This window comes from Synchiropus splendidus, chromosome 14 (assembly GCF_027744825.2).
Source record: "Synchiropus splendidus isolate RoL2022-P1 chromosome 14, RoL_Sspl_1.0, whole genome shotgun sequence".
In the NCBI taxonomy this organism is placed as follows: domain Eukaryota; kingdom Metazoa; phylum Chordata; class Actinopteri; order Syngnathiformes; family Callionymidae; genus Synchiropus; species Synchiropus splendidus.
The window spans coordinates 15,527,828-15,552,924 of record NC_071347.1 but is presented as its reverse complement, the minus strand read 5'-3'; the positions used below and the strand labels follow the sequence as shown (position 1 = coordinate 15,552,924).

General features: G+C 44.6%; 3 protein-coding genes and 1 non-coding gene across 8 annotated transcripts in view; 3 read left to right on the top strand and 1 right to left on the bottom strand.

Moving 5' to 3' along the window:
- Window positions 1–3,285, top strand: part of polg (polymerase (DNA directed), gamma) — a 7,042-nt gene extending 3,757 nt beyond the window's left edge. For both annotated transcript variants that reach the window (XM_053885112.1, XM_053885111.1), the window contains exons 16-23: window positions 51–168; window positions 237–372; window positions 434–680; window positions 757–879; window positions 949–1,117; window positions 1,225–1,433; window positions 1,500–1,660; window positions 2,174–3,285. In XM_053885112.1, coding sequence (XP_053741087.1) covers window positions 51–168; window positions 237–372; window positions 434–680; window positions 757–879; window positions 949–1,117; window positions 1,225–1,433; window positions 1,500–1,660; window positions 2,174–2,238 — 1,228 coding nt within the window. In that variant the 3' untranslated portion in view covers window positions 2,239–3,285. The remainder of the gene's footprint in view (window positions 1–50; window positions 169–236; window positions 373–433; window positions 681–756; window positions 880–948; window positions 1,118–1,224; window positions 1,434–1,499; window positions 1,661–2,173) is intronic.
- On the bottom strand, window positions 120–11,729 carry fanci (FA complementation group I). 2 transcript variants are annotated; one of them, XM_053885109.1, is made up of 37 exons: window positions 11,336–11,729; window positions 11,198–11,270; window positions 10,912–11,042; window positions 10,361–10,514; window positions 10,231–10,288; window positions 10,118–10,159; window positions 9,795–9,918; window positions 9,583–9,668; window positions 9,326–9,458; window positions 9,170–9,247; window positions 8,970–9,106; window positions 8,724–8,904; window positions 8,560–8,647; window positions 8,371–8,501; window positions 8,229–8,299; window positions 7,865–7,979; window positions 7,677–7,799; window positions 6,810–6,878; window positions 6,639–6,740; window positions 6,388–6,567; window positions 6,207–6,328; window positions 5,984–6,145; window positions 4,949–5,128; window positions 4,709–4,875; window positions 4,499–4,575; window positions 4,320–4,436; window positions 4,206–4,257; window positions 4,011–4,138; window positions 3,824–3,889; window positions 3,647–3,743; window positions 3,396–3,574; window positions 3,275–3,328; window positions 3,153–3,212; window positions 2,815–2,889; window positions 2,601–2,696; window positions 2,382–2,483; window positions 120–2,324 (listed from the first exon to the last, which is right to left on the bottom strand). In XM_053885109.1, exons 1-37 carry the CDS (start codon window positions 11,426–11,428, stop codon window positions 2,253–2,255), a joined length of 3,975 nt encoding a protein of 1,324 aa, XP_053741084.1. In that variant the 5' UTR covers window positions 11,429–11,729; the 3' UTR covers window positions 120–2,252. The 2 variants fall into 2 exon arrangements, with proteins under 2 accessions (XP_053741084.1, XP_053741085.1); XM_053885110.1 differs by having other exon boundaries at window positions 121–2,324; window positions 4,499–4,566.
- On the top strand, window positions 9,810–25,097 carry fbxo31 (F-box protein 31). Of its 3 annotated transcripts, none has more exons than XM_053885114.1 (10): window positions 9,810–9,910; window positions 13,431–13,816; window positions 17,331–17,402; window positions 18,007–18,083; window positions 18,156–18,323; window positions 19,278–19,352; window positions 19,432–19,541; window positions 19,990–20,143; window positions 20,470–20,840; window positions 20,920–25,097. In XM_053885114.1, the coding sequence occupies exons 2-10, from the start codon at window positions 13,510–13,512 to the stop codon at window positions 21,140–21,142; spliced, it is 1,557 nt and encodes a 518-aa protein (XP_053741089.1). In that variant the 5' UTR covers window positions 9,810–9,910; window positions 13,431–13,509; the 3' UTR covers window positions 21,143–25,097. The 3 variants fall into 3 exon arrangements, with proteins under 3 accessions (XP_053741089.1, XP_053741088.1, XP_053741090.1); XM_053885115.1 differs by lacking the exon at window positions 9,810–9,910 and adding an exon at window positions 17,696–17,782 and having other exon boundaries at window positions 13,414–13,816; XM_053885113.1 differs by lacking the exon at window positions 9,810–9,910 and having other exon boundaries at window positions 13,320–13,816.
- trnar-acg (transfer RNA arginine (anticodon ACG)) lies at window positions 11,947–12,019 on the top strand. The gene has a single exon. It is a non-coding gene; the product is annotated as a tRNA-Arg (tRNA).

Sequence of the window (25,097 nt, the reverse complement as noted above, 5' to 3'; positions counted from 1 at the left end):
AACAAAATGAGCACTGCATGTATCTGCGTACTTTCTTTATTTTTTTAAAGGCACGCAGACTTTGACGAAGAGGGGCAGTACGGCGCCATTTTGCCTCAGGTTGTGACGGCCGGCACCGTCACTCGTCGGGCAGTGGAGCCAACATGGCTGACAGCCAGCAACGCACGAGTAACCACTCAGGTTTCTCTGGTCTCGCCACTCGGCGTCAGCAGTTACAAAGTGTTTTGTGTCACCAGCGTGACCGAGTGGGCAGTGAGCTGAAGGCCATGGTGCAGGTGCCACCCGGGTATCACCTGGTCGGCGCCGACGTGGACTCTCAAGAGCTGTGGATCGCAGCGGTGCTGGGAGAGGCTCACTTCGCAGGGATACATGGTGAGACCACCATTAGTCAGGAGGATGTTACGACTCGATTTTCAGTGTCGATTCGCCTCAGGCTGCACAGCGTTTGGATGGATGACCCTCCAGGGCAAGAAGAGTCAAGGCACTGACTTGCATAGCCGCACCGCAGACGCCGTGGGCATCAGCCGAGAACATGCCAAAGTCTTCAACTATGGCCGCATCTACGGAGCCGGGCAGCCGTTCGCTGAGCGACTGCTCATGCAGTTCAACCATCGCCTGGGTCAGGCTGAAGCGGCCAGCAAAGCCCGGCAGATGTACGCTCTCACCAAGGGGATTCGCAGGTATGGAGAGCAATGATGGGCCAATGATCCACCCTTGAGGGACCTCAGTTCTCATGATGTTCCACTCAAACATCAGGTATCACTTGTCAGAGGAAGGCGAGTGGCTGGTGAAGGAGCTGGACATAGATGTGGAAAGGGAGCAGGATGGAAGTGTGTCCCTGCAGGAGCTGAGGAGGATCAGTCGACTTGCTGCTCAGAGGTGCAGCTACCAGGATCTGTAGATCCATGTGTGGGAGTTTGCAGCTGATCTTTTCCTCTGTCCTTGAAGTTCTCGAAGGAGACGGTGGGAGATTGCGGGAAAGCGTGTGTGGTATGGAGGCACAGAGTCCGACATGTTCAACAAACTGGAGAGCATCGCTCACTCGGAGCAGCCGGCCACTCCGGTCCTGGGCTGCCGGATCAGCAGAGCCCTGGAGCCAAGCGCAGTCAAAGATGAGGTGAACCTCCAGGAATGTCATTAGAGGACTAGTTTCTCACAGTTTCATCCAGTCTTGCTCTCTGGAAAGTCTAGAATGTACCATCTTGAATTATTGTCGTCTGTCAGTTCATCACCAGCAGGGTCAACTGGGTGGTTCAGAGTTCAGCGGTGGACTATCTCCACCTCATGCTGGTGGCCATGAGGTGGCTGTTTGAGGAGCACGACATCGACGGACGCTTCTGCATCAGCATCCACGACGAGGTCCGGTACCTGGTCCGCAGCGAGGACAGATACCGGGCGGCCTTGGCTCTTCAAATCACCAACCTCCTCACCCGGTCCGTCGCTGGATTTTTTAAAACATGGAACCTAAGAACCAGTGCTGAACTCTGTTGTCCCTGCAGGTGCATGTTCGCACATGCGTTAGGGATGCAGGACCTTCCGCAGTCGGTGGCTTTCTTCAGCGCGGTTGACATCGACCAGTGTCTGAGGAAGGAGGTCAACATGGACTGTGTGACTCCTTCAAATCCAGCAGGACTGGAGAGAAGATTTGGCCTCGCTCCTGGTGAGTCCAGTTCAAAGCAGTGCGACATGTAGCCAGCAGGGGGTGCGAGCACGTTTGAAACTCTGGAGGAAACTGCTGGAGAAATCGAGCTTTTAGTTTTGAAATAAAGAATATAATATGAACATTGTGAGAAAAGAAAAACAGGAATATGTTGTTGAGCAAAAGACAGATGGAAGTGAAAAAAACAACTGTAGCAAAGAGTCAATAGAGCCATCTAGTGGACGCACGTGGAACCACGTTTCAGGAAAGACAGTAGACAGCAGGTCATACAGCATATAACGGTCATAGAGCAACCTGAAGTGGGAACGTTTGAACAGTGTCCTAAAGCAAAGGAGTCTTTCAATGAAGTCACGCTAGAATAACTCACTGAATTTGAACCTTGAGCAGAAAACAGCAGCCACAATCTAACACGAGCGTAGTTGAACAGCAGACCCACATTCCTCTTCACCATATGACATGTGACTCAGTAGCGACTGCAGTCTATTTGGTTTCAACAAAGGTGTCCTCTTGCAGGTGAAGCCCTGGACATCTACCAAATCATGGACATCACCAAAGGTTCCTTGAGTAAAGGACGGTAGCACACACACGACCTCTAGGCTTTTGCTTGTTTCCTTTTCTTCTGCTTGGGTTCTTGGGTTTCATCCACCTCCTGCGACTCTGCGGCCTGAAACAAACCTTCAGTTAGAGGTGGAAGACCACAGGGTTAAAGGTGGGAACAGACCTCCTGACTCTGGTCCTGCTCCTGCAGAGCTGCGTCCAGCGTGGCTGCGTTGATGCGGAAGTCTCTGGAGGTGCTTAGTTTCATGTACTGCATCAGGTTCACCTGGGGGACGACAGCAACCCAAAACTGTTTTCATGACTCTACAAGTGCCTTCAGTCCATGCAGTTTTATTTGGTCCACTCGTGCCAGTGAAAGGCAGCAGGCCTTGTGAAGACCCACCTTCGACTTCTTGGACAGCGCGATCAGATACTTCTCATACTGCTCGATACTGAAGATCAAATTGGGGATTGCCTTCGTCTCCCGCAGGAGTTTAGCCTGATTGAAGGAAAAAAAACAAAAGAATTCCAGATGTAATAACCCAACCACAGCTGTTAACACTGTCAAAACATTATTTTTTTATAAGGAATAAACTTCTCCATGAATGTGTTCTCACAGAAGCCACTGGGTTGACTTCATTTTTCTTCTTCTTCTTCTTGTCATCTGCACCTCCAGCGGACATCTCTCCATTCTACAGGGATATTTCACAGTACACTGCAGGTTAATGACTTTAAAACTTCACAATTGATGCACAGTTAAGTGACATGTTAAAGTGAAACATAGCTGAGAACATCAGTGACAGGAAATTCAGAACTGGGGCTGCATTGTGACATTGGATCATGCTACGTTCTAGGATTTTGACTTAGCATTTTGACTTTTAAAGAAGCACAAAGACACACGAAGGTGTTGGGTGAGGAGAAGCTGGAACAGGTGAAGACACTGAGAGGATGTTACCTGGACGTATGTGATGAAAGAGTAGCACTGTGGCGTCAGGTGGGACCCGGAGAGTTTCACCTGCACAGGAAACGTATTGAGAAAAGCTGGCGGCTGTTTGGACCACAGTGTCTCCGACTCACCAACTTCTCGAAGCGTGAAGGTAGCGTCATGTTCTGGCTGCACACCTGAATGTACTGTGAAGGAAAATAAATCAGTGAGAATAGAATTTCGGGAAGCATTATTTGACTTTGACAAACGCACATATTTGACCAGCGTGGTGAGCGTGGTGTAGGTGCGGCTCAGGACTCGGAGCAGGGTGACGGTGCTGGGTCCAAGGAGCAGGGCAGTCTGGACCAGCTCGTTCAGCGCCGTCAGCAGAGTCCCCAGCTGCAGCGTCACCGCCTTCTCCACTGGATCCTGCTGAGCCTGTGTCGTGTCTTCTACACACAAACACAAACAACAACAACAGCGTCAGACCTCTTCACTGGAGCGGATTCATCAGGTGAACTCACTGGAAGGAGACTTGTCTGCGGCCGTCTGGTTCTTTTTGCGAGCCACGAGCCAGTCCACCTCGTCCAGCACCTTGTCAACCTGAGAGAGCACCAGCAGCTGCAAATGACCAGAAGAAGTCACACACAATTCAACAACTGAGTTATGAGAACTAAAGTTTTCAAAATGAGACGACTCACCGTTGCTGTAGTTGCCGTCTTCATGTTGACAAGAGCAAAGTGGGACTGTTTTTCCACCTCCACGTCCTGAATTAAGTAGAAAATATCCCACTTTCACTCGTGTACAGAGTCAAAAGAAGGTGCCTTCACTCTGCCATCAGAGAGGAGGCTGGATTGTTCAGTTTAAAAAGCAAAAATTCCGTCGCACCTCATCGATGTCTCCCAGATGACTGTGGATGTCCTGGCTGAGCTCCACCAGCAAACTCACCGGACTCTTAAAAAGAGCGTGAAGGTTGAAGAGCAGGGAAAGCAGACCCTTGGAGAAGGCCGAGTCCTCTGAAAAAGAAACCAACCAAATCAGCTAGAATGTCCACCCCAAGACTTCTCTCCAAGTCTCACTCACCAAAACTGGTCTCCTTACAGATCTTCACGGTCCACGTGATCATCTGAACAAACTGTCAATCGTCGTCAGTGCTGAGGTCCGGTCTGAAGAGGACCAGATCTGGGAGGAACTCACCTGCTCAGACGTCGGCTTCAGCTGAAGAGAGAGCACGCTTAAGATGTTCACCAGCAGCTGGGCCTCTTTGGTGTTGAAGTCCTCCTCTTCTTTGCTGAGCTGGTTAAACAGCGCCCTCTGGTGGAGAAATGATGCACCGTCACTCATGAATAATGATAGTAACGGACGAGCCGACGTACCTGAAACTGTCGAATGTAAAAGAAGTTGATCTCTGTCGCGTCGCCATCATCAGGCTCTGAGTCGTCGTCTGAAATTTCTGAATATAACAAAACAAACATTGATGTTTGCGACCTCCAGTTTGTCCCTCACTACACTCAAGATGGTGAGAGACTGGATGGTACCGAGAAAGTTGTGCTGTGCACATGACCAGCTTGTGTGACTGAACGTACCCATGGCAGACAACAGCTGGGCCATCTTCTCTGGATAGCGCTGCTGACAGGCGCTGAAGATCCTCAGCAGGCCTTCCAGACAAAGAAGAGACAGCGTGGACCTCTTCTCCTTCTTTCCGGAATCTTCCACTGCGCTTGGGATGTTGGTGTAGCGCCACATCAGCACACTGTAGCGACCGAAAACAAACTGAAACTTGGTCGTACGGACCGAGTGGCTCCAGGCAAGACAAGGACACTGACCTTGTCATGTCACAAAGGAAGCGGAAGGTCTTGTCCACATTCTGTCCATCAGGGCCATCTGTGCTGCCACTTTCTTCAAGTTGCTGGATCTTCTGAACGGCAACGTTGACCGCGTAGCGAACAAACTCTCCACTAGAGCGCAGCACTGAGAGGGCCTCCTCCCTGCTTTGGGCACTGTCCCTGGGAAACAAGGGGAAATATTATATGAGACGCAGCTTGTGAGGTACGGAAGCTCTGAACCGTCATGGTAAGTTGTTTTTATTTATGTATTATTTCGTTCGTAAGTGATAATTATTACGTTCGTACGAGAAAAAAACACGTTCGTACGTCGGATGTGGGACGAGCATAGACCCCCGAGCTGATGCTCCGACAGCACCTGCTTCTCAATAGACTGAGCATTTAAATGCTGGACTGTCTGGCCAACAGGCCAATCGCATGAAAACTGACATGCGTTTAAGACTCTGTCTTCCTGGAGCTTCTAAATATGGGCTTCTGACAGACCGCAACTTCTCAAGGAGCTGCGCAAGGTCAGTTGGGTACCGCGTCCGTCCATTGAGAAGCAGGTGCTGTCTCCGGTCATCCCACATCCGACATTCCAACGTGTTTTTTCTGGTACGAAGGTAATAAATATCTCGTACGAACGTGGTAACGTTCTCGTATGAACATGTTTTTTCTCGTACAAACAAAATAATTTTCTTGTACGAACATAATAATTTTCTTGTACGAACATAATAATTTTCTTGTGCGTGATAATTTTCTCGTAAGAACGTGTTTTTTTCTCGTAAGATCGTGTTTTGTAATGTAAGAATTTTCTTGTACAAACATGTTTTTTCTCGTATAATGTAATAATTATATCGTAGGAACGTGTTTTTTTCTTGTACAAACGTAACAATTATCTTGTAAGAACGAAATAATACAAAAAGAAAAATAACTGACCATGGCAGTTCAGAGCTTCCGTCATGCAGCAATATACAAGCCTGGTTAATAAATACGTTTATCTGCTGAAATGGATCGCCACAAAGACCTGTCACTGACCTGAAGAGTGCGGTGAGCAGACTGGAGGTGAAGCCCATGGAGAGCAAACTACGCGGCGTCTTGTTGGAAGGTGCCCGACCTTTCCCCGACTTCTCCTTCAGGATCTCGGCCAGCTTGTGGTAGCGGTTGAAGAGTTCCAGAACCTCCTCAAACTGGGTCTTACTGAAGAAATATTAACTCGTGAAAACGCAAGTGAAAAGGCTGTAAATACGACAGTGTTTACCCGTAATTGCCCTTCACAAATGTATACTCCATCAGGACTTCGTAGATGCCCATCACCAGCACCGCATAAATGTTATTCTTCACTCCAACCCCAGATCCCATGGAGAACTCTGCTGACTTGTCCTGATGAGACGTCACATTTTATCAGCAAACGTCTAACTGTTGAGAACACAATGACTTACAAGCTCAAAATCCTCCAGTTCACACTTGATCATGCGCCTGGCCACGCTCTCCAGTATGGTTTGCAGTTCAGACTGGTAACCTTCCTCCTCATCCTCATCCTCACTGTCAGTAGTGTGGACCGATCTGTGCATGTTTTGAAGCCACAGCAGGCAGTGCATGGTGCAGCTCATCAGATGTGCCTTTAAGCAAGACGTTTGTCAGAGTAACTCAACCGACAGGTGAAATCACAACCAGGGTACAACTTGACTACCAAAGGCTCTTGCAGGTAGACTTGATCTCCGCGTGCAGTGATGCAGTGTTCTAGCTTCAGAGGAGGCAGTAGATCTTGTTCTGGTTCGTAGTATCGCTTCAGCTGAAATCAAAATCTCATGAGCTAAAGCACGTTTTTACAGGCTGACACAGCAAGATTTGACAAATGTACCTGAGAAAAAAGGGTCTGCATGATGGAGCCGGCCAGTTGAGAGTTGCGACGGAGAACATCGTAGAATCCCTGAAAAGGAAAGGCATTCCTTAGTGAAGACTAGGGATGGGCGATATGGACGAAAGACACCATTATAAATGTTGTTGTGGTAATGATAACTATCACGATAAATTCCATGCGTTGGACACACAGCAGTCTCTCTTGAAACTGTTTTATGATGAAACTTATTAGTGGAGTTTGTCAACATCACCATTTGCTTATGTTTAAATGTAATGGCGCCTTGGTGCTGGCACACACCTGCATGTGTTGATGTGAACCAAGGAAGACAACCGCGTTAAGAGAACCTATGAGGATCACTCCATCTAATAAAATAAACACCAATCCACAGACTCAGAGTCCAAAGTCCTCCAAACTCTCCACCTGCCACACGCTGGCGTCGGCTGTCAAATGCCGCTGGAGAGCGTGGCCCGCCGTCATGGTCTCATCTCATTCATGTATGCAAGGCAATGCAGCGACTACACGGTGAGATGCAAAATTCTCATCGCGGGGATTGTTTTGGGCAGTGCATCGTGTGTGATAAGCCATCGGCCATCCCTAGTGAAGACTAGCCAGTGTAATGTAGCTTCCTCCTGCTACCTTTTGTCTGTGATTTACACTCATGTTATTGACTATTCAAAACAAAACGACTGCAAAACTGGGTTCTGCCTCGCATGTTTGCTCACGTGAAGAATGGCGTGCTTGAATTTGGGTGAAATCATTCACACTTGGCAACACAGATGTGAAGGAATTTGAAGAGAGCAGTCGAGCACTGGGAAAACACTGCTCTCTTCAAATTCCCAACCTAAATAATCCCTTCTTTTTCCATACCTCGTAGAGCATGAGGCGGACGTCCGCCTGCTGGCCCAGGCAGCGGCGCAGACTGCTGAGGATCTCCAGGCAGAAGGCTTCATTGGCAGCCGAGTTGTAGCGTGAATGAACGTCCACTTGGACCTGTCGAGAGTCACAGCCGACTCATCAGCACTGGATTTAAACATGGATGATCTTTGTGTCTTCACCTGGCTGGAGGAGATGGGTTGGCTACACTGACTGGAAGCCAAGCTCCCTAAAACTTTGAAGTTCTTTAGCAGCAGCAAAAAGCCGGTAACAGCTGACTTCCTTCCATCCAGTTGACTGGAAGAAATGTAAAATTAATGGATGATTATCGCTCAACAGTAACAGGAAGTTAGGTAGAACAAGATCAGAAATGAGAGGGCACACTCAGGTATGTTGGAGGGGGAGATGCCAGGACAAAGAGAGCAAGACGACATAAAGGAGGACGTGAAGAAGAGAGGTGTAACTGGGGAGGATGAGCTAAGATAGAAGAGGTCGATTTCATGCGGTAACCTCTGGCAGAAAATCCCAGAAGAACGGACGGTTTACCTGGAAAACATGGCCTTACGCAGAACTAGGATCAACGAGTCCTTTAAGGACATGCTGACCTTGAGCAGGGGCTGGCAAATGAGAGCGGCCAATTATTGCATGATACAGCTAAACCAGGGTATTTTTCCAGACAGAAATGTACCTGAACTGCTTTCAGAAGACCTTGCACTGTGGCCAGAGGCAGGTACGACAGGTGATCAAACGTTTCAGTCAACTTTGAGGATGACGCCAGGAGGACCATGGGACGGAAGATCACGATGCTTGAGAAAAGATCTGAGAAAGACAGCAGAGCCAGTGGTGTATTCCATCCACACCTGAGGGTGTGACTCACCGACAAAATGGTTGACAGGTGAAGCCGTTTTCGTAACCAGTCGATTCAGAACTTGCTCCAGTATCTCTCCTCGGATTGCGTCATGCATCTGTCCAATGAAGTTCAAGTGTTTCAGCAACAGGAAAGGCTTGTCAATATCAGCAGTAATTCAGGAAACTAAATACCTTAAACCCCTCGAGTAGCACCTGACCCCCGAGTTTACAAGCGAGTTGAGCAGGAGTCCTGGCCACTGTAGCGGAGCCATCGGTGGTTTTGCCAAATGGACCAGGTTTGGGTCCAAACGTGTCCATCAGGAAGAACCCGAGCTGCACCAAACCTTGGGTCACATGGTCCCATCCGAACACACTGTGCAGGGATTCCCACGTGTTGATTCACTCAGTATAAAATGTGACAACGCTAGACCTTCTCACCTGTTCCTCACTGTGTCCAGGATCATTTGTCCAATGCTGCAGTGTCCAGACAGAAGGTCCTGCAGGAACCTTGAGCCATGCAGCAACTGTTCATCTTTAAGACTCTTAATGATGGCGCCCTTCAGGAGTTCGAACACCTAACAGAGGCAGATCGATGGATGGAACCGAGTGAGGGACAAATAGCTGATTTTACTTCACACCTGTTCTTCATAGCGCTGTATACGAGCCACAGACAAGAGAAGGGCAACGCTGAAGGGGCAGAGGTCTCCGTACGAAGTCTGTGCGAGACAAACGTTCTGTCAGCCGTTAAACAATAATAATAATAACAACAACAACACAAAAACCTTGGAATCTACCTTAAAGCTTTTGAGGAACTCTCTGCCAAGTTCATGGTCGAGTCGTATTGCAAAGACGACATGAAGAATGCAGGTGCCTTCCACGTGCCGTAACTGATCCCGAGGAACAGACTGAACTTCTAAATCCATGTTCCTGGAAAACAAAGCGGAAAATAACCGGAGTTGGAGGGCAGACACAGGTGATGAGTGGAGAAAACACTTTCAGCTTAACTTCCTGCGTAAGTCCGAGAGTTGCCTCCTTCAGGAGAGTCACTTACTCGCCATGTTTTTGCTCTTCTTTCTGGTCAAGGTCCTGCTCTTTAAAATAACCAATGATGCCATCCAGAACTTGCTTCTTACAACCCTAAAACATCAACCATAGATTTTAATATAGAATCGAATGGCTTTATTGTCATTGCACAAACATAGTACAACAGTTTAATATGTAACATGATGACGCTGTCATGAAGCTGATAAAGTTGATATTAACCTTTGCAGATAGGAGCAGTAGCTGATAAACCAGAGGTGGAATCTCCTGAAGATCCAGCTTGCTGAACATGCGCACGACTTTCTCCACAAGGAACAGCAGCTCCTCGGTTGAAAGAGGTACATCCCTACAATGATGAAAAAAAATTAAGCAAAACTGATTTGGGGCGATGATAGTTGATAACTAAATGTAGATACACTGCAGAGGGGCCACTTTTCCTGCCACACTGGTCTGTGACGCCTATTCTGCTCTTGAGTTTGAGATAAATTATACGATCTAAATGCATTTTAGCTCAAGCATTTCTTCACTGACTACTAAGATGTTACCTGAACATTGTCGTCAGGTGGATAACACACTTTGGATCCCATCTGCATGACAAAAAAATCAAATGTTACACAAACTTAACTGTCATTTCTCTTAAAATGTACCAACTCCTCACCTGCTGGAACACAGACTGTTGATGAGCTGCTTTTTGTATTCCTCACCACTAAGTTCTCCTGAAATAAAACAAGACGGTTAACAGAAATTCTTAACTTATACGGGCAGGAAACTAGACGTGTGAGCCGTACCTTTGCCGTACGCCAACGCATCACACGCTGCCAGGGCAGTGAGAACTGTGGGAAACAGCTCCAAAGATTTGCCACTGCTGACCTTTCCGACCTTAATGGCCTCCGCAAAATCAGAGGCCAGTTGTGCCAGTGACGGACCTGACAGTGTATGAGTCTGAGTGCAAGGAAGAAATCAGAGTTTTGGAAACGTTTGAGTATTTATTATCGGGACATTCATATCAACGGATCATGATCCAGAAGAGTTATATTTCCACTAGGTTCATTCATCATGTTTATCTAATGTATAAGAGCTCCGTATAGGTTTAACTGATGCTATTAACACAATTTTACTGCTCGATTGGTGGAATTTAACACATTTGTGAGAACAAATTCTGAGCTCATATTTAGTTCTTCCTCTTACGTCTATAAACGTGGGCTCTGAAGAAGTGGAACCTTGTAAAGTTGTCTATCTATGAATAAAATGTTAGTAAAACATTGGAATCCCATGCAATTTCTGATCCAAATAAGCAGCCATATTTCGTGTAGACTGTAAATAGCGCTAAAATTGTTACCTCAAGCATCAGCAGACCGATGATGTCGGCAGCGACCTCAGACTTCAGGTCACCAGACTCACACAGGGAGATGCAGAGTTGATAGACATGCAGCCTGCGGTGTGACCCTTCAGCTGAACTGTTGGGAGAACCTGAATAGGAAACCCGCAGAATACAGTGACTTTACAGGTTAAAGGAGTGGTATATAAATATTTTTTGTAGTTCCACGGTCATTCATGTGCTGCAGAGAACGGTATCATCTGACTTCATGAGCACTATCAAGCACCCGTAACAGAAGTTCTCTGACCTTTAAATATGCTTTTGATCAAAGCACTGATCCTTGTGCCGGCCAGTGCGCAGTTGGTTATCTCAGTGGTTAGCTGCAATACAGTTGAACATGAATAAAACGAGTTCGGTTTTCATTTACAAACAATAACAGGTGTACCTTTTCATCGTTTAGAGCGGCTAGATACTTTTGAAGGTCTGTTGTCGTGTCTCCCTCTGAAAGCAAGATGATTTGATCCACCTTTGACTTCATTCTGCGTTTTCTAGCGACGTTGACGACAACAAATGGCTGTAGGGTTTTTCAGGTTAGGTTGCTCGGGATTCTCGCAGCATTACTGTTCGTATATTTATGTTTTGTTTTCCGCGTGAGCACCTCAAAACACCGCGGCAAGTCTTCTGCTTTCGTAATGTTGACAAACCTTCCCGCCAGCGTCCACTTCCTGTGCTCAGCTGGGAAGGCTTACGTCACTTCCTGTGACGAGAAAACCAACAAACCTCAAGATATTCTCAATAATGTGTGATCAAAAGAATGAAAAAGTGTCTGATGCCGTCGGGAAAGACGCAATCTTTAATAGTAACCGCCGGAGAAGCATCAAAGATATAGCATGTTTTTTCGGAAAACATTAAAGACTAGGCCCAGAACTAAATGATGGAACGTTTTTCTTTATACATCCAATCGCAAACAGCTTTTCAACTTTGTTACACATGAAAGTAGTGACCATCCACATGTTATATGAGTCATATAGAGAAATGGCGCTCTCTTGTACCATCGGGCTAGTGGCGCAATGGATAACGCGTCTGACTACGGATCAGAAGATTCTAGGTTCGACTCCTGGCTAGCTCGTAACTTCTTTTTCGTTTTTTGTTCTCGTTGTCTTTTTTGTTTAAACCGTAAAAATGCGTATACATATAACACATATACGTATAAGAAAATTTTCTACTAATTCTTTCAAGACATAGATTCTTAAGATCGGGATTTGTATTACGTTTATGTAATGATGATTTGTGAATGATGAGTATTATGATGACAACTACGATTTCTTCTCATGTTATTGACTAATATAACACCCCCTGATCCTGATCCTCTCACCTGAGGCTGCACTCAATGCTTGAAGGCCAATTATATTTATTAGTTATAATAAATATAATATATAGTTATATAATATATATTTATATAAATATAAATATAGATATGTTATGTTATTAATAAAATACATATATATGTTCGTTTGCTGTGTTTGGTGTGTTTTTATGGCTCACTTATTATTGAATTGGTCTTATTATTTTTTTTGTTTGTTCAAATTGTTTCTTCTAACAATTTGACTTTCCATTTGATTGTTTCATTTGCATGGTGTGCTTTTATTGTTGTGTGTTCCTTTATCACACATGAGTGCGTTCACAATATATTTTTTTTAATTGATCCTGATTTAATCCAAGATCCACCTTTTGTGGGCAGTTAGCTGTATTCCAAACCACCCCAGCATATTTTTAATATTGTACTGACAAAGTAAAGAGTACTAGTATAGTGTAACAAAGAGTGGCGATAACTTGTGTTATCAGGAAGTAAAACATGTTTTCTCATCAGCACTCTCACATCAGTAGAAATGTAATGAGTTCAAGTTGTCACCAAATAAAGTCATAACTCTCAAAGTTAATAATTCTAATTCGTTACTTTTTGTAGACCTCTAAATGCTGTTCAGTCTGGAACGATGGTTAAGTTTATGCAGTTTAAACACCAGAACAAGCAGCGAAATACAACAGACAACTTCACAATGTCTTGTCTCAAATCGCTATTACAGGCCATAGTGAAGTCAGTGACGCACCACAAGGTTTGACTTTGAAATAAACAACATAAAGTGATATTCAGGTTATAGCTATTATCGAGGTATTCACAGTTTGCTTTCAACAGCAAGACGCTTGTATTGACAATATGGAAAATCAATGAATGAAGTGTACTCATTTATTATTATTAATAATAATAATAACACATACTGAAGTTATTATGCAGTTCTGCTTTGTCGTTAAGCCGCAAGTTCGATGTGGGGGTCATTTGTGTCCCGATTGCTCGCGAAGGTGGTTGTAATTCTTATTAGTTTCGATTTCACGTATTTCTCGCGAGATTTCGCAACGGTGGACCGTGGGCCTTCTGCGCACGCTCAGATGACGGGGAGGAGGCGATCCCACTGCAGCTGGTGTTTCTGTTGTAGTGACGTAATGGTGCCCGTGTGCTGACTTCAGATGGCTGTCTGTGCCAGGCTCTGCGGAGTAGGCCAGTCCCGAAGGTGCCGGAGAGGACAGCGGCAGAACCAGCAGGACCAGGGCAGCGACTCTGACATGGATGAGGAGGAGGAAGAGCGGATCGTGGGCCGGAGACTGGGCGACGCTAGCTGCGAAGGAGGGGGCCCGATGAGCGGAGGGCCAAACGGCGGCGGCGGTCATGTCAACAGAGACGGCTGCCTGTCTGGCCCCGGCAACCCTGCGCTCCTGCACCCGCAGTCCCTGTCAGACCTGCCCCCGGAGCTCCTGGTGGAGGTCTTCTCCTTGCTGCCTGGGACCGTGTTGCCGAATGTCGCTCTTGTCTGCAAGAAATTCAGACAAATCCTCAACACGGAGACCATCTGGAGGAGGCGGTGCGTTAAAGGTAAATATAGCCGGACACCGCTGAAGCTGTTTTACACCCCCTTCTTTATTGCTCTCGCTCCCGCGTGCGTTCCTTGTAGAGATCTGCAGCGAGATATCTGGCCCGTGTCACGGTGACCAGACTCGGTCACTGTTATCACACACGCTGATGTGTGTCCGCCATTTGGAACTGATTAAGTACTGATACAATGAAGAAGAGCAACACGTAACCGGACTCACTCCGGACTCTGCCGTGGCTGAGAAGGAAACTGGAGCGATGGTTACGTTTATGCAGTTTAAACACCAGAACAAGCAGCGAAATACAACAGAAAACTTCAAAATGTCTTGTCTCAAATAGCTATTACAGGCCATAGTGAAGTCAGTGACATAAAACGAGATGCACCAGAAGGTTTGACTTGGAAATAAACAACATAAAGTTATATTCAGGTTGTAGCCATTATGGAGGTATTCACAACTTGCTTTCAATAGCAAGACACTTGTATTTACAATATGGAAACTCAATGAATGAAGTGTACTCATTTAATAATAATAATAATAATAATAATAACACATACTGAAGTTGTTATGCAGTTCTGCTTTGTCATTAAGCCGCAAGTTCGATGTTATACATACTTATCAGGAAGTAAAAATATAGATATGTAATGACTTCAAATTGTCATCAAAAGTTAATAATTCTAATTCATTACTTTTTGTAGACCTCTTTCTGTGGTTGAATTATTCTTTTGTTATTATCAAATGATGGGAGATAGAACGACGGCTGCTTACAAATGAGAAGAAGAGCAACTCTATTTGGAGTAAAACAGCAAACCCATGGTTATTTTTGAACTGCCAACAGCATATTATTTCAGAGATTGAAGTAACAAGATGCAATTGTTCTGTGAAAATCATTTTTGTGAAATCCTGCTGAACCCCTGCCTCAGAGTTCAATGGTTTAACTGATTTTATTTTTCATTTTCTCATTCAGAACAGATGCTCTTTTGTCTCTATAACACGCAGTGTCAGCACATGACCTGGAAGCAAATGTCAGATAATCAGTTAGATGTGCAGTTACATTCAGAAATCTCCTTTTTTACCTTGTGTTAATCCATTCTTTTGTTTATCTAGATAAGTCAAAGGGCTGAGCGAACACCAAACTCGCCTGTCAAATAGCCGCATAGTTTATTAATATTTAATTCATGTTGCGCAACGCTGTATGTGCTGCAATGATCCATTAATCCATTCAAACCAGGACATATCCTTGAGCGTATGACGCCAACTTCAGCTGGTAGGTTGTTGAATCGCTTCTGGCTGTGCTGCGGAAAACAACAGGTGGCAGCTATTCCCACCAGCAGGGATTTAAGTGGCACGACTTGATGATAGATAGCATGGTCGTAGCCTTTTGGCCAGCGATGCAATGCTGGTTATTAGAATGTGGCGACTGATCAGCCACACCTCATTCACAGCAAGCCTACATTAGGAAATTCCTATATAATTATTTTATATAACATGACTTACAGAGTGTAACTCAAAAGAATGTTTGCTGAATGAGTGTGTTTCTGAAAAAAACGTGGAAGTACGAGTGAAATCAGGCAGTTTTTAATGTGATAAATAAACAGTAAGGAGTAGCAGTCAAAGGTGCCACATCCTGGAATTTATCTCTTGTACTCAGCCACAGTTGTTGTGCTCTGCATGAAGACAGGCACGTGTCTATCACTGGGAACTGCAGGACTCACGAGAACATAGTGTTTCACATGAGATACTGAGCTTTGCTAGACGGATGTGGCGTCATTATTAACAGGAGAACAGGTCTTGACATGCTTGTAGAGTATTGTACATGAAACTACAGAAGCTCCAATCATGCATGGATCTCATCGGAGAGATTTTAATGATTTATTCAAATATTGGATTGAATTTAAAAGCCATTAACCCTGCAGGCAGAGGTCATACAGTTGGTGAATTTGAATTTTTACTTAACCTGCAACCCCTTGCTTCGCCTGTTCTTTCAAAGCACCGCTGAAGAGGTTGCCAGTCATTTTCAGATTAAAAATAAGACACTATATATAGCAAACTTTTGTGTTGTCTGCAGATAGGTTGTAGAGCACGATACATGGACCCGCCTACTGAAATTCTAGGTTCAGATTCACTTGGACAGGGACACAGCCAGAACCCTCTCCTGAGGTCTCTACGTTTCCAGCAGGTCATTTTCTTTCCCACACAGAATTGTGGCCCAGGACATGGTCATCAATTCATATCTTCAACCGCTTATTCCCTTATGGGGCAAAACCCTGCACAAGTCGCCAGCCTATCACAAGGCACACGGTGACAACCAACCATTCACACATGCTCTCTGACTTCTTTAGAATAGCCAATTAACCTGTTTATTTTTTTGGACTGTGGGAGGAAACCAGAGGAAACCCACACAAGCATGGGGATAACATACATATCCTGATATATTTTTGGCTAAATGGTGTTATCTGATATAAATTGTGCAATATTTTAACAAAGCAAGTAAATAAAAAGAACTGTATCGCAACCCATTTTAACTAAAGACATTCAACACCTACCCTGTAAGTAAGAGGGGCAGTTACATAAAAAAATGAGATGGATGAATGTGATGTTTTTTTTGTTTCTTTTTGATTTGTGTTATGACCTAACACACAAACAGAGGGGCCGGAACTAGCCAGTAGGAAACCGCCTTTATTTTAAACACACTACATCTTTAACATGTATCTCTTTTTGTGGCCCTCACAAATTTTATGTTGCTTGATATGAGCAATGAAAGAGTATATTAATGCTAGACATGGCTGTGCATTCACATGAAACAAAACCGAAAGAAGAAGAATAAAAGGAAGATTATAATCATTGTGGTCCTACAATAATAATACAACTGGACAGTCACAATAATATGGCCACAAGGGGTGTGGATGTACATTTATCAATCTTAGGATGTATGCTTAGTCTCTGGCATTTTGGTCATTTCACGCCATTTTCTTAGACTTTATCGTCAGGTGAGATGTTTACAAAGTATGAGTGCGTGTGAAAAAGAGGAACTAAAGGGACAATGTTGTACTGAGCTCAACAGAAGTAAGTTATGTTTGTTTTTTTAAATAGAAAATGACAAAAAGAAGTGATAGAGTGATGCACCAAGACACACTTACGTTGACTGTCGGTTTTACGAAACAACAAATGTGTTGCACCTTAAAGGATTCATCATATTAAGGAGTGTTATACGCACTCTCCTTCGAAGTGAACATGCTAACTTTAAATGAGACAATTGGAGGACTCGCACCCGCTTTGTCACAACTTCCTTCATCTTCTTCAGACTTGAGACTTTCTGTCAAAGTTATTTAAGCATTCCGTGTGAACTCATGACAATTTCACACACAAATAAAGAAGCAACAAGCCACGTCAGAAACCTAACTATGAACATAACTATGAACTCAAATGAAGTACACTCAGTACTTGTACATCTGTGATGATGGAACAGTACACAGTCATATGTGTCATATCCACTCATGTTAAATTTGTCACTGCAGAGTTCGGAATGGAGGAGGATCTCAGGCGGATGGAAGTTGGGGGAGTTTCGAGCCGGGATCTCTACGTCAAACGTGAGTCTTGTTGCCAAAAGTCGAGTTGGAAAAACACTGCTCACATGATCTCTGCTTGTCTGTTGTCTATACATCTGTGCTCAAAGCAACTGGCTTACACGTGAGATCTCACGAGGAGCTCCAGAACACACACCATACTCCTGTAAACTCAGAGGCACTTAACTGATTCATTTTTATGGCCCTGGAACAAGTTTCGATGAAAATAAACGTGTGATCTAAAACATGTTTGATGAATGTGCGTAACAGCAGGACATTATCATAGACGTATTTACATCCATGTTGTGCCTGTCTAGGTGTCAACCCTCGGGTGAAATCTGGGCGCTTTATGAAGCTCCTCCCGGACTACGTCCACATGCGGTATAGAGATGTGTATATACACTGTATGTACATGGGCCTTACGCTGCACATGGGCTTTGCGTGTCTGTGGAATTTGAGAATTTACATTTCTAATTAACCAGATGGACCCAATTCCATCTGACTTTTGAACTCAGTCTGTGATGTGTTTGGAAATCTAATGACTCAGCCTGCGTTTGTGTGACTCTAACACATTTAAATGACCCGCACCGTGGCAGAGATGTCATGGCATCACGTTGTTGTATTGCAGTGCTTCATCCCTACAGACACATCCTGGGTCTCTGGCAGCCTGACATTGGCCCGTACGGTGGTCTTCTGAACGTGGTGGTGAGCTCAAGAAATCTTTTTGTGTGCGATGGTGTTAAGCAACTTTGATGCAGTGGTATGTGTCTCACTCAGGTGGATGGGCTGTTTATTATTGGCTGGATGTATTTGCCCCCTCATGACCCTCGCGTGGAGGACCCCATGAGGAGACGTCCCCTCTTTCGAATCCATATGTTGGAAAGCAATAAGGCCATAGTGGAGTGCATGTATGGCCACAAGGGTCCCCACAAAGGAGATATACAGGTATGAATGGTCATGGTTGCCTAATATGTACAACACGCTCAGAGTACATTTTTATTATTATTATTAATTATTATTTACAATTCATTAATTGCCTGTGGAGGAAGTTGCCCAATGATTTCCAAACAGGAAGCTGCGATCTTGCAAGTTTAGATAACTAAATAACTCATTCAGTGATGTGTTGTTTTGTGAGTCCATTTGGATAGGTGAACACATTCAGCACCTATGAGGGAAACCCAGGCACGGCTGTGTCAGAAGAGGTCGACTCAACACTCATCACTACTGCAAAAAGAAAATGGGAAGCAGAACGAGCTAATAACAAAATACTAGTGATGTGCTCTGGAAGAGTCCCTTTATTGAAAAAGCTTTAGCTTTGCTTAGCTTTGAACGATATCGACAAGTCCCACATAATCTTTAACCTGAGGCTGTGTCAACCCTTTACTCCTCCAAACATCACTCACTTTAGCTGTCCATCATTCCTCCAGGCTTCCTTACTGACATGTTTGTAACCACTGAGGTTCTCAAATGTGAAGTATTTGTTTTTTACATTTTTGTGATACCTTGCCTGTCTGTTGTGATGCAATAAATACTATGTGGCCTATGACTAAGTTTAGACACCTGCAATGCTCCCCAACTTTAATGGACTAATATTGAGCCTGAACTATTGAACATAATTAGAATAATATTAGAATTATGATTATTAGTTGTAGTACTAGCAGTAGTAGTAGTAGTACTGTAATGCTGTTGTTATGCAGACATACTGTAACAAATAGTGTGGCGCCCCCCAGAGGAGGAAAGGAGGAAACATTTTGCCGCTGTTTTTTATCCATTAATAATCTTCACTTTGTCATAGTTTTGCACCATTTTATGTCAGCTCTTCCTCTGTAAATGCCACGATCTGAATTCACTAAGTTGTGCAACTAGGTCATCTGATCTGTGTCACATTGTTATTTTCAGACGGTGAAGTTGGATGAATTCTCCACTAAATGTAATCAGACCGATTACCACCGGATGCCTGGAGGCAGACAGGAGGTCAGTTAGAGTTTTGGTGACGAAAGCTTTCCTTCTGTAAGTATATATTGTGTCAAAATATATGTGTCTTGTGTGGCAGGAATTTCGGACATGGCTGGAGGAAGAGTGGGGGCGGACACTGGAAGAAATCTTCCACGAACACATGCAGGAGCTCATCCTGATGAAGTTTATTTACACAAGTCAATATGAGTATGTGCATCGAGAGCCTCCAGTGGTTGTTTGGTCGATGTCTTTAAGTCTCTGGGAGACTCCTGCGAGTAATGAAGTGAAATTGCTTCTACAGAATGTTATGCAGTGGGGTTTGTCAGTATTGTGAAGCTGGCACTGTTTGGGAAAACATTGCAGCTTGTTGTGTCTGCGATCCCAGTGATGTTCTGTGATTGATGCACACCAACCTCTGAGATTTGCTGACCAGGCACACCCTTTCAAGGAAACATCTTTCCTTAATGGCTTGTGTCAGGAGCATAATCTTCTCTGGCACCGCGAGATGTTGATGTCCGAATCCTGCTGATCTAAGCGCAAGAGTACGGCTATGTGGGGGTTTCAGATGACACTGTTTTATGGACTTCAAATCTACCCCTTGACTCCTAGTTGATCATGACGCAATGATAAAAGTGTGTTGCCTTTTTTTTAACAGTAACTGCTTGACATACCGGAGAATCTACCTGCCGCCTGAAATGCCCTCTGCGCTGATGCAACCTGGCCTCTTCAAGGGAACATATGGCAGCCACGGACTGGAGATCGTCATGCTCAGTTTTCATGGATCGTTTGCCAGAGCCACCAAACTCACGGTAAGTATTAAAAGTTGGCGGCAAACACTGGACAGGCCTCAAATACCAGTCTTCTGTAGGGAAACTCTGGTGGGGGATTCAGTGAGCATACATGACCATATCACAGTGTTAGAAGAGATTTGTCCATTATCCTGGAAGCTAACATTTGTGTTGACACTGTCAGTTGTCCTTCATGAGGCACCTCCTGTTCCTCTCCCTCATGGGTCCCTCATACTCTCTTTGGGTGCATTCATCCTTCATATTTACTCACTATGCCCCTAATGGAGTAGCATGGTGATCCCACCTCTTTTGCTTCTAACTGGGCTCCTATTTGTCGACACTTGTAGGGAGACCCCAATGTTCCCGCGGGCCAGCTCACTTTAGACGTGGATCTGAACCAACCGGTGACTCTACCAGACTTGGAGCGCCAGCGAAACATAGAGGAACTCTCTCGACTGGTGTTGGGGATCCACGAGCAAGTGCAGAGGGAGGCGGAGCAGCAGAACCCGAGCCCGCCTGCGACTGAAGCGCCTGCTGAGGAGAGGGATTGTGATGACGCAAGTGGAGCAGAGGAGATGGGCGCAGAACGTGGGGTATGTTTAGACGACTGCCAGCCTGGACCCAGTACCAGCTCTGGGCCTCCGGAAACTCAGCCCTTCATCCTGCCGCTCGGAGTCATGGCTCGCAATGAGGTTTACCCGCGGACCTGCAGAAAGTGGTGAGTCATAATAGGCTACTGCCAGACATATTGTATTAAAATGAAACTAAAACAGTGTTCTGCCATCCTCTTGTTCCAGCTTCTACGGGACCGGCCTGATCGCCGGACACGGCTTCACCAGTCCAGAGCGCACCCCGGGCCTCTTTGTGATGTTTGATGACGACCGCTTCGGTTTCATCTGGCTCGAGTTGAAGTCTTTCAGTCTGTACAGCCGCCTGACGGACCAACTGGCCCACGCTCATGCCCCAAACATGGAGCGGTTCGAGGCCATGCTGCGCAACATGCAGTCCTGGACTTCTTGATAAATGCAGCTCCTCCTGCAAACACAATGGTACTATCATGTCAGTCCATGGACTTATCTATAGAGGAGTTTTACTGTTCCAAAAAAAACAAAAACAGTGAAATCATTCGTCCCCTTTACACTTGCGCTGCTGTTCCCATGCGAGCACTCACTTTGAATGACTTTGCCCCTCCAGTGCAGCATGACAACAGGTCACTTTTTATTTATTTATTGGTGAGGAGAGAAGGAATGGTACATTCAACCACTTATATGATAGATCAAACTGTATTGTGCCTCTAACTCACGTCTGTACCCGTGTTTAGGTTGTTTCATGTATTAAACCCCAAAGTATTATTCCGATTCCAGTGCCCACTATTATAATGCATGCTGCTCTCAACAATCTCAGCCAAAAGTTTAGCAGCGAGTGAGGACTCTCAGAAAGTAATGGTAGTCAGGCGCCGCATAGGTGTCCAGCAGCTCCTCACACTGAAGCTTTTGGCCATGGCTAGGTCGTGTCTTGTGCTAGCATATGTAGGGCTCTGCTGAACCTTGTGGAAGTATAGCGTTCACTATTGACCCCCAAATGGATTTACGTTTGATCCCAACATGGCTTCTTGGAGCGACAATGGCTAGCAGCTATGCCGAGGCGTTTCCTTATCTATTTGGGCACCTTTACCACAGTGAGTGTGACCCATCCAAGTACGCCTCCTTTTTGAGAAGTTCGGTTGGACGTTTGTTGGAATTCACTTTAATCTGTGATGAATTGTCAAGAATCTACGTCGGAGGATTAGGGCCAAACACACATACAAAAATAATAAAAATAACATTACGTGATTAAAGTTGTAATATTACAAGATTAAACTCGTAATATTACGACTTTAATCCCGTACTACTACTACGACATTGAGATTAAAGTCATAATATTGCAACTTTAATCACGTACTACTACTACAACATTGAGATTAAACTCGTAATATTACGACTTTAATCACGTACTACTACGACATTAATCTCGTAACGGAGACGCCTTGTCGTGTGGTGCTTTCCGTGGAATAGACCCAGTCCTTTGGGACGTTATGAAGCTGGTTCGGGGGGAACTTCATGACCCAGAATGCTGCAGTGTTGAATGAACATGTGCTGCATGTACCAGGGGGAACCGGGCAGCAGGTATTGGTTAACTATGTGGAGCTGCTGATAAAAAAAAGTTGATTCTAAAACGTGAGTATACCTCGTCTGCTTATAAAGAATAAAGCAAGACACAGTGTTTTCAACAACCGTACACTAACTATTATTTGTTGTTGATGGACCAAAAGATTATGGATTTCCTTATTTATAAAACCTATACCGGAGTACAGCTTCACAAGGGGCTCTGCGTTGTTCATTTTGACGGAGACAGTGCAGCCTCAGACTCTTTTACCGTCAGACATCAGTCACATAATATTACGATAATAATCTTGTAGTTATAGTACGTGATTAAAGTCCTAATATTACGAGATTAATCTCATAATATTACGACTTAAATCACGTAATGTTATTTTATATAAAATATATATATATATATATATATATATATATATATATATATATATATATATATATATATATATTTTTTTTTTTTTTTTTTATGTGTGTTCCTAATCCTCCATCGTAAGAATCAGTGTTTATTAAACTGGAAAATAGACACACAAATATTAGTGGGACAAACAAGCAAGAACACACAAATTCTTATCTTCAAAATACTGTAATATTCCCAAGTGACAATCATGACCCAGAGACCGCTGCATCAGACCATTCTGAAGGTTATTACCTGTCAAGTACTTCATTTCCCCCCAGTTTCCCTCCTCAGTCCTTTTACAGTTGAATCAAAGGCAGTGGTTCTCAAATGGTACGACTTTGGTGATGAATGACAAGCCAAAATTACATTTCATCTCATCCTGTTCCGCTTATTCCCTACTGGAGTCGTGGTCCGCTGGAGCCCAATCCCATCTGTGTGGACTATGCCCTAAACACATAGAGACAAACTTTCACACTCACATCTACGGACAATTTAGAGTCACCAATTCACCTCTGTATGTTTGGTTGCGACAGATCGCTCCCAACGCGTCAAATAGCTTCTATTAGCAAGTGAACTTTTGCGCTCGAAAAGGGCACTTCAAAAGGTGGGACCACTAACGCCAGTTTGTGAGGCAGAGGAGAGGGCTGATGCATGGGTCTGGTTTGAGGGCTGGATATACAACGAGTCAGACACAATTACAAAACGTGAATGGTCCACCTCCCAATGGCACTAACCCCAATCTCCATCTTTCTTTTACGTGATGCGTTGCCTGTTGCCTCAGGATCTGGCACGAAGGAGGAACATGTGAGTCATGCGTTAAAATGCAACATGGAAGAATGACTTCAGCGTCACTGTTTGAAGCAAAAGTCCAATTGAAAGTAGTCGCACGCCTTAGAAGTGGGAATGATTTAGAGCTAGGATTGGGACCAAACTGCAGAACAAACAAACTCTACACAGGTGGATTGGGTTCCACTTTGACAAAGTTTAAAAACCGTTCAGCCCTGTAAAATCATCTTTGCGGTCCACTTTTGGGTCCGGATTAAGCTGTCGGGACTCACTGATCTTAGGGTCAAACTGCGACTGGTATTTCAGAATATGGCCGGCTAAGATCAGCCTCTCGACTGAGGTGGAGTGTGTTCCAACGCTGTCCAGAGTTCGTCTATCTTTGGGTCCTTCGCTTGTCTGAAGGACTCTTCATAGCTGGTGATGGCTTTTGGGAATGTCTTGCTCTTCCCTGAGAAGGTCTGTAGGAAGTTTCTATGGAGAGCAAAGCCTGGCCATCTTTGCTTGGACTGCTGCCTCCTTGACACGTCCTACTGACCAGAATAGTGGATGTAAAATGCTCTGCTTAAAGAAGTAAGAACATAGCTGCGGATTTCTAAACAATGATAATAATCTATCATGCTGCGCTTTTGCATCAGCATTTTTTTTTTTTTTTTGAAGGTTTTGCTCTACAGGCAGCTAAGAGTCCAGCGCGAGGTGCCTTTACCGACTAGTGCAGTTCAACCTGAACTGACCAAACAGCGACCTTCCACACCTACTTCCATCTCTTTTCACACCCAGCTTGAGTTATTCCTTTCGTCAACTACTGTACATTCGTGTTCTCCCACTCTTACTTTATCTATCATGAACCGGTTCAGTCGTCGGCCCTAAATGTTTGGCTCTTAGTTGTGTTAGATTGTGGAGGCCTCAGATGTGTTAGTGAGCATCTTCCGTCCCATCAACCACTCGACCTCCTGCTGCTTTGCTTGTCAACACAAACTTCAAATCTGCGTTCGCTTGTCATCCTGCATCGATCACTTATTATGTGCCACTGCCAACCTGCTGGTAGACTGTGAGTTGGTGAAGCTGTTTTGCCAGGTGACTATACACACCTGTTTATAAGCTGAATTGAATCAAAATATGAATAATAATGGATGTTTTGGCTCTTTATTTTTGACATGTGTTGCATCTGTTTATTGAAAATGGCTTGTTAACTTATTTTAAACAAACACTCGCGAACCGAACACACACAGCTCAGTGATGGCATTGTGTCTCATCGTGGCCTATCGGTGATGCCCAGTAGCTTTTCCTCTCCAAGTGCACTTTTCTGGGCGGATTTGTGAACCTTTCAAAACCACAGGCCAGCACTTTTATATCAGACTGCATCTTTATTGACGTTTGCAAAGAAGAAAAAAGGAATCTTTTAATCTCATGACATGGAATACGCTTTAGATCCCAAGTATTTACGTGTACACTGACCATCTGTACTGTGCATATTTGAATGATTTGCATTTGAAAGGTGTTGCTTTTACTGTTTTAACTTGATTTTGTGAATTCTGTTCGACCTCATTCACTGCTATTTCAGGGAGCTTTCCAGCTAAACGCTCTTCTCAGTAATAAAGATACGCTAAATATGCGTGTGAGTGCTCCTTTATTGCGG

Coding starts and splice junctions, on each gene's coding strand:
- fanci (XM_053885109.1), bottom strand. CDS start 11,428: ATGAAGTCAAAGGTGGATCAAATCATCTTGCTTTCAGAGGGAGACACG. Junction 9,248..9,325: donor AGTTCCTCAAAAGCTTTAAG/GTAGATTCCAAG, acceptor TGTCTCGCACAG/ACTTCGTACGGAGACCTCTG. Junction 7,980..8,228: donor CGTAAGGCCATGTTTTCCAG/GTAAACCGTCCG, acceptor CATTTCTTCCAG/TCAACTGGATGGAAGGAAGT.
- fbxo31 (XM_053885115.1), top strand. CDS start 13,414: ATGGCTGTCTGTGCCAGGCTCTGCGGAGTAGGCCAGTCCCGAAGGTGC. Junction 17,403..17,695: donor CCGGGATCTCTACGTCAAAC/GTGAGTCTTGTT, acceptor GTGCCTGTCTAG/GTGTCAACCCTCGGGTGAAA. Junction 17,783..18,006: donor TAGAGATGTGTATATACACT/GTATGTACATGG, acceptor GTTGTATTGCAG/TGCTTCATCCCTACAGACAC.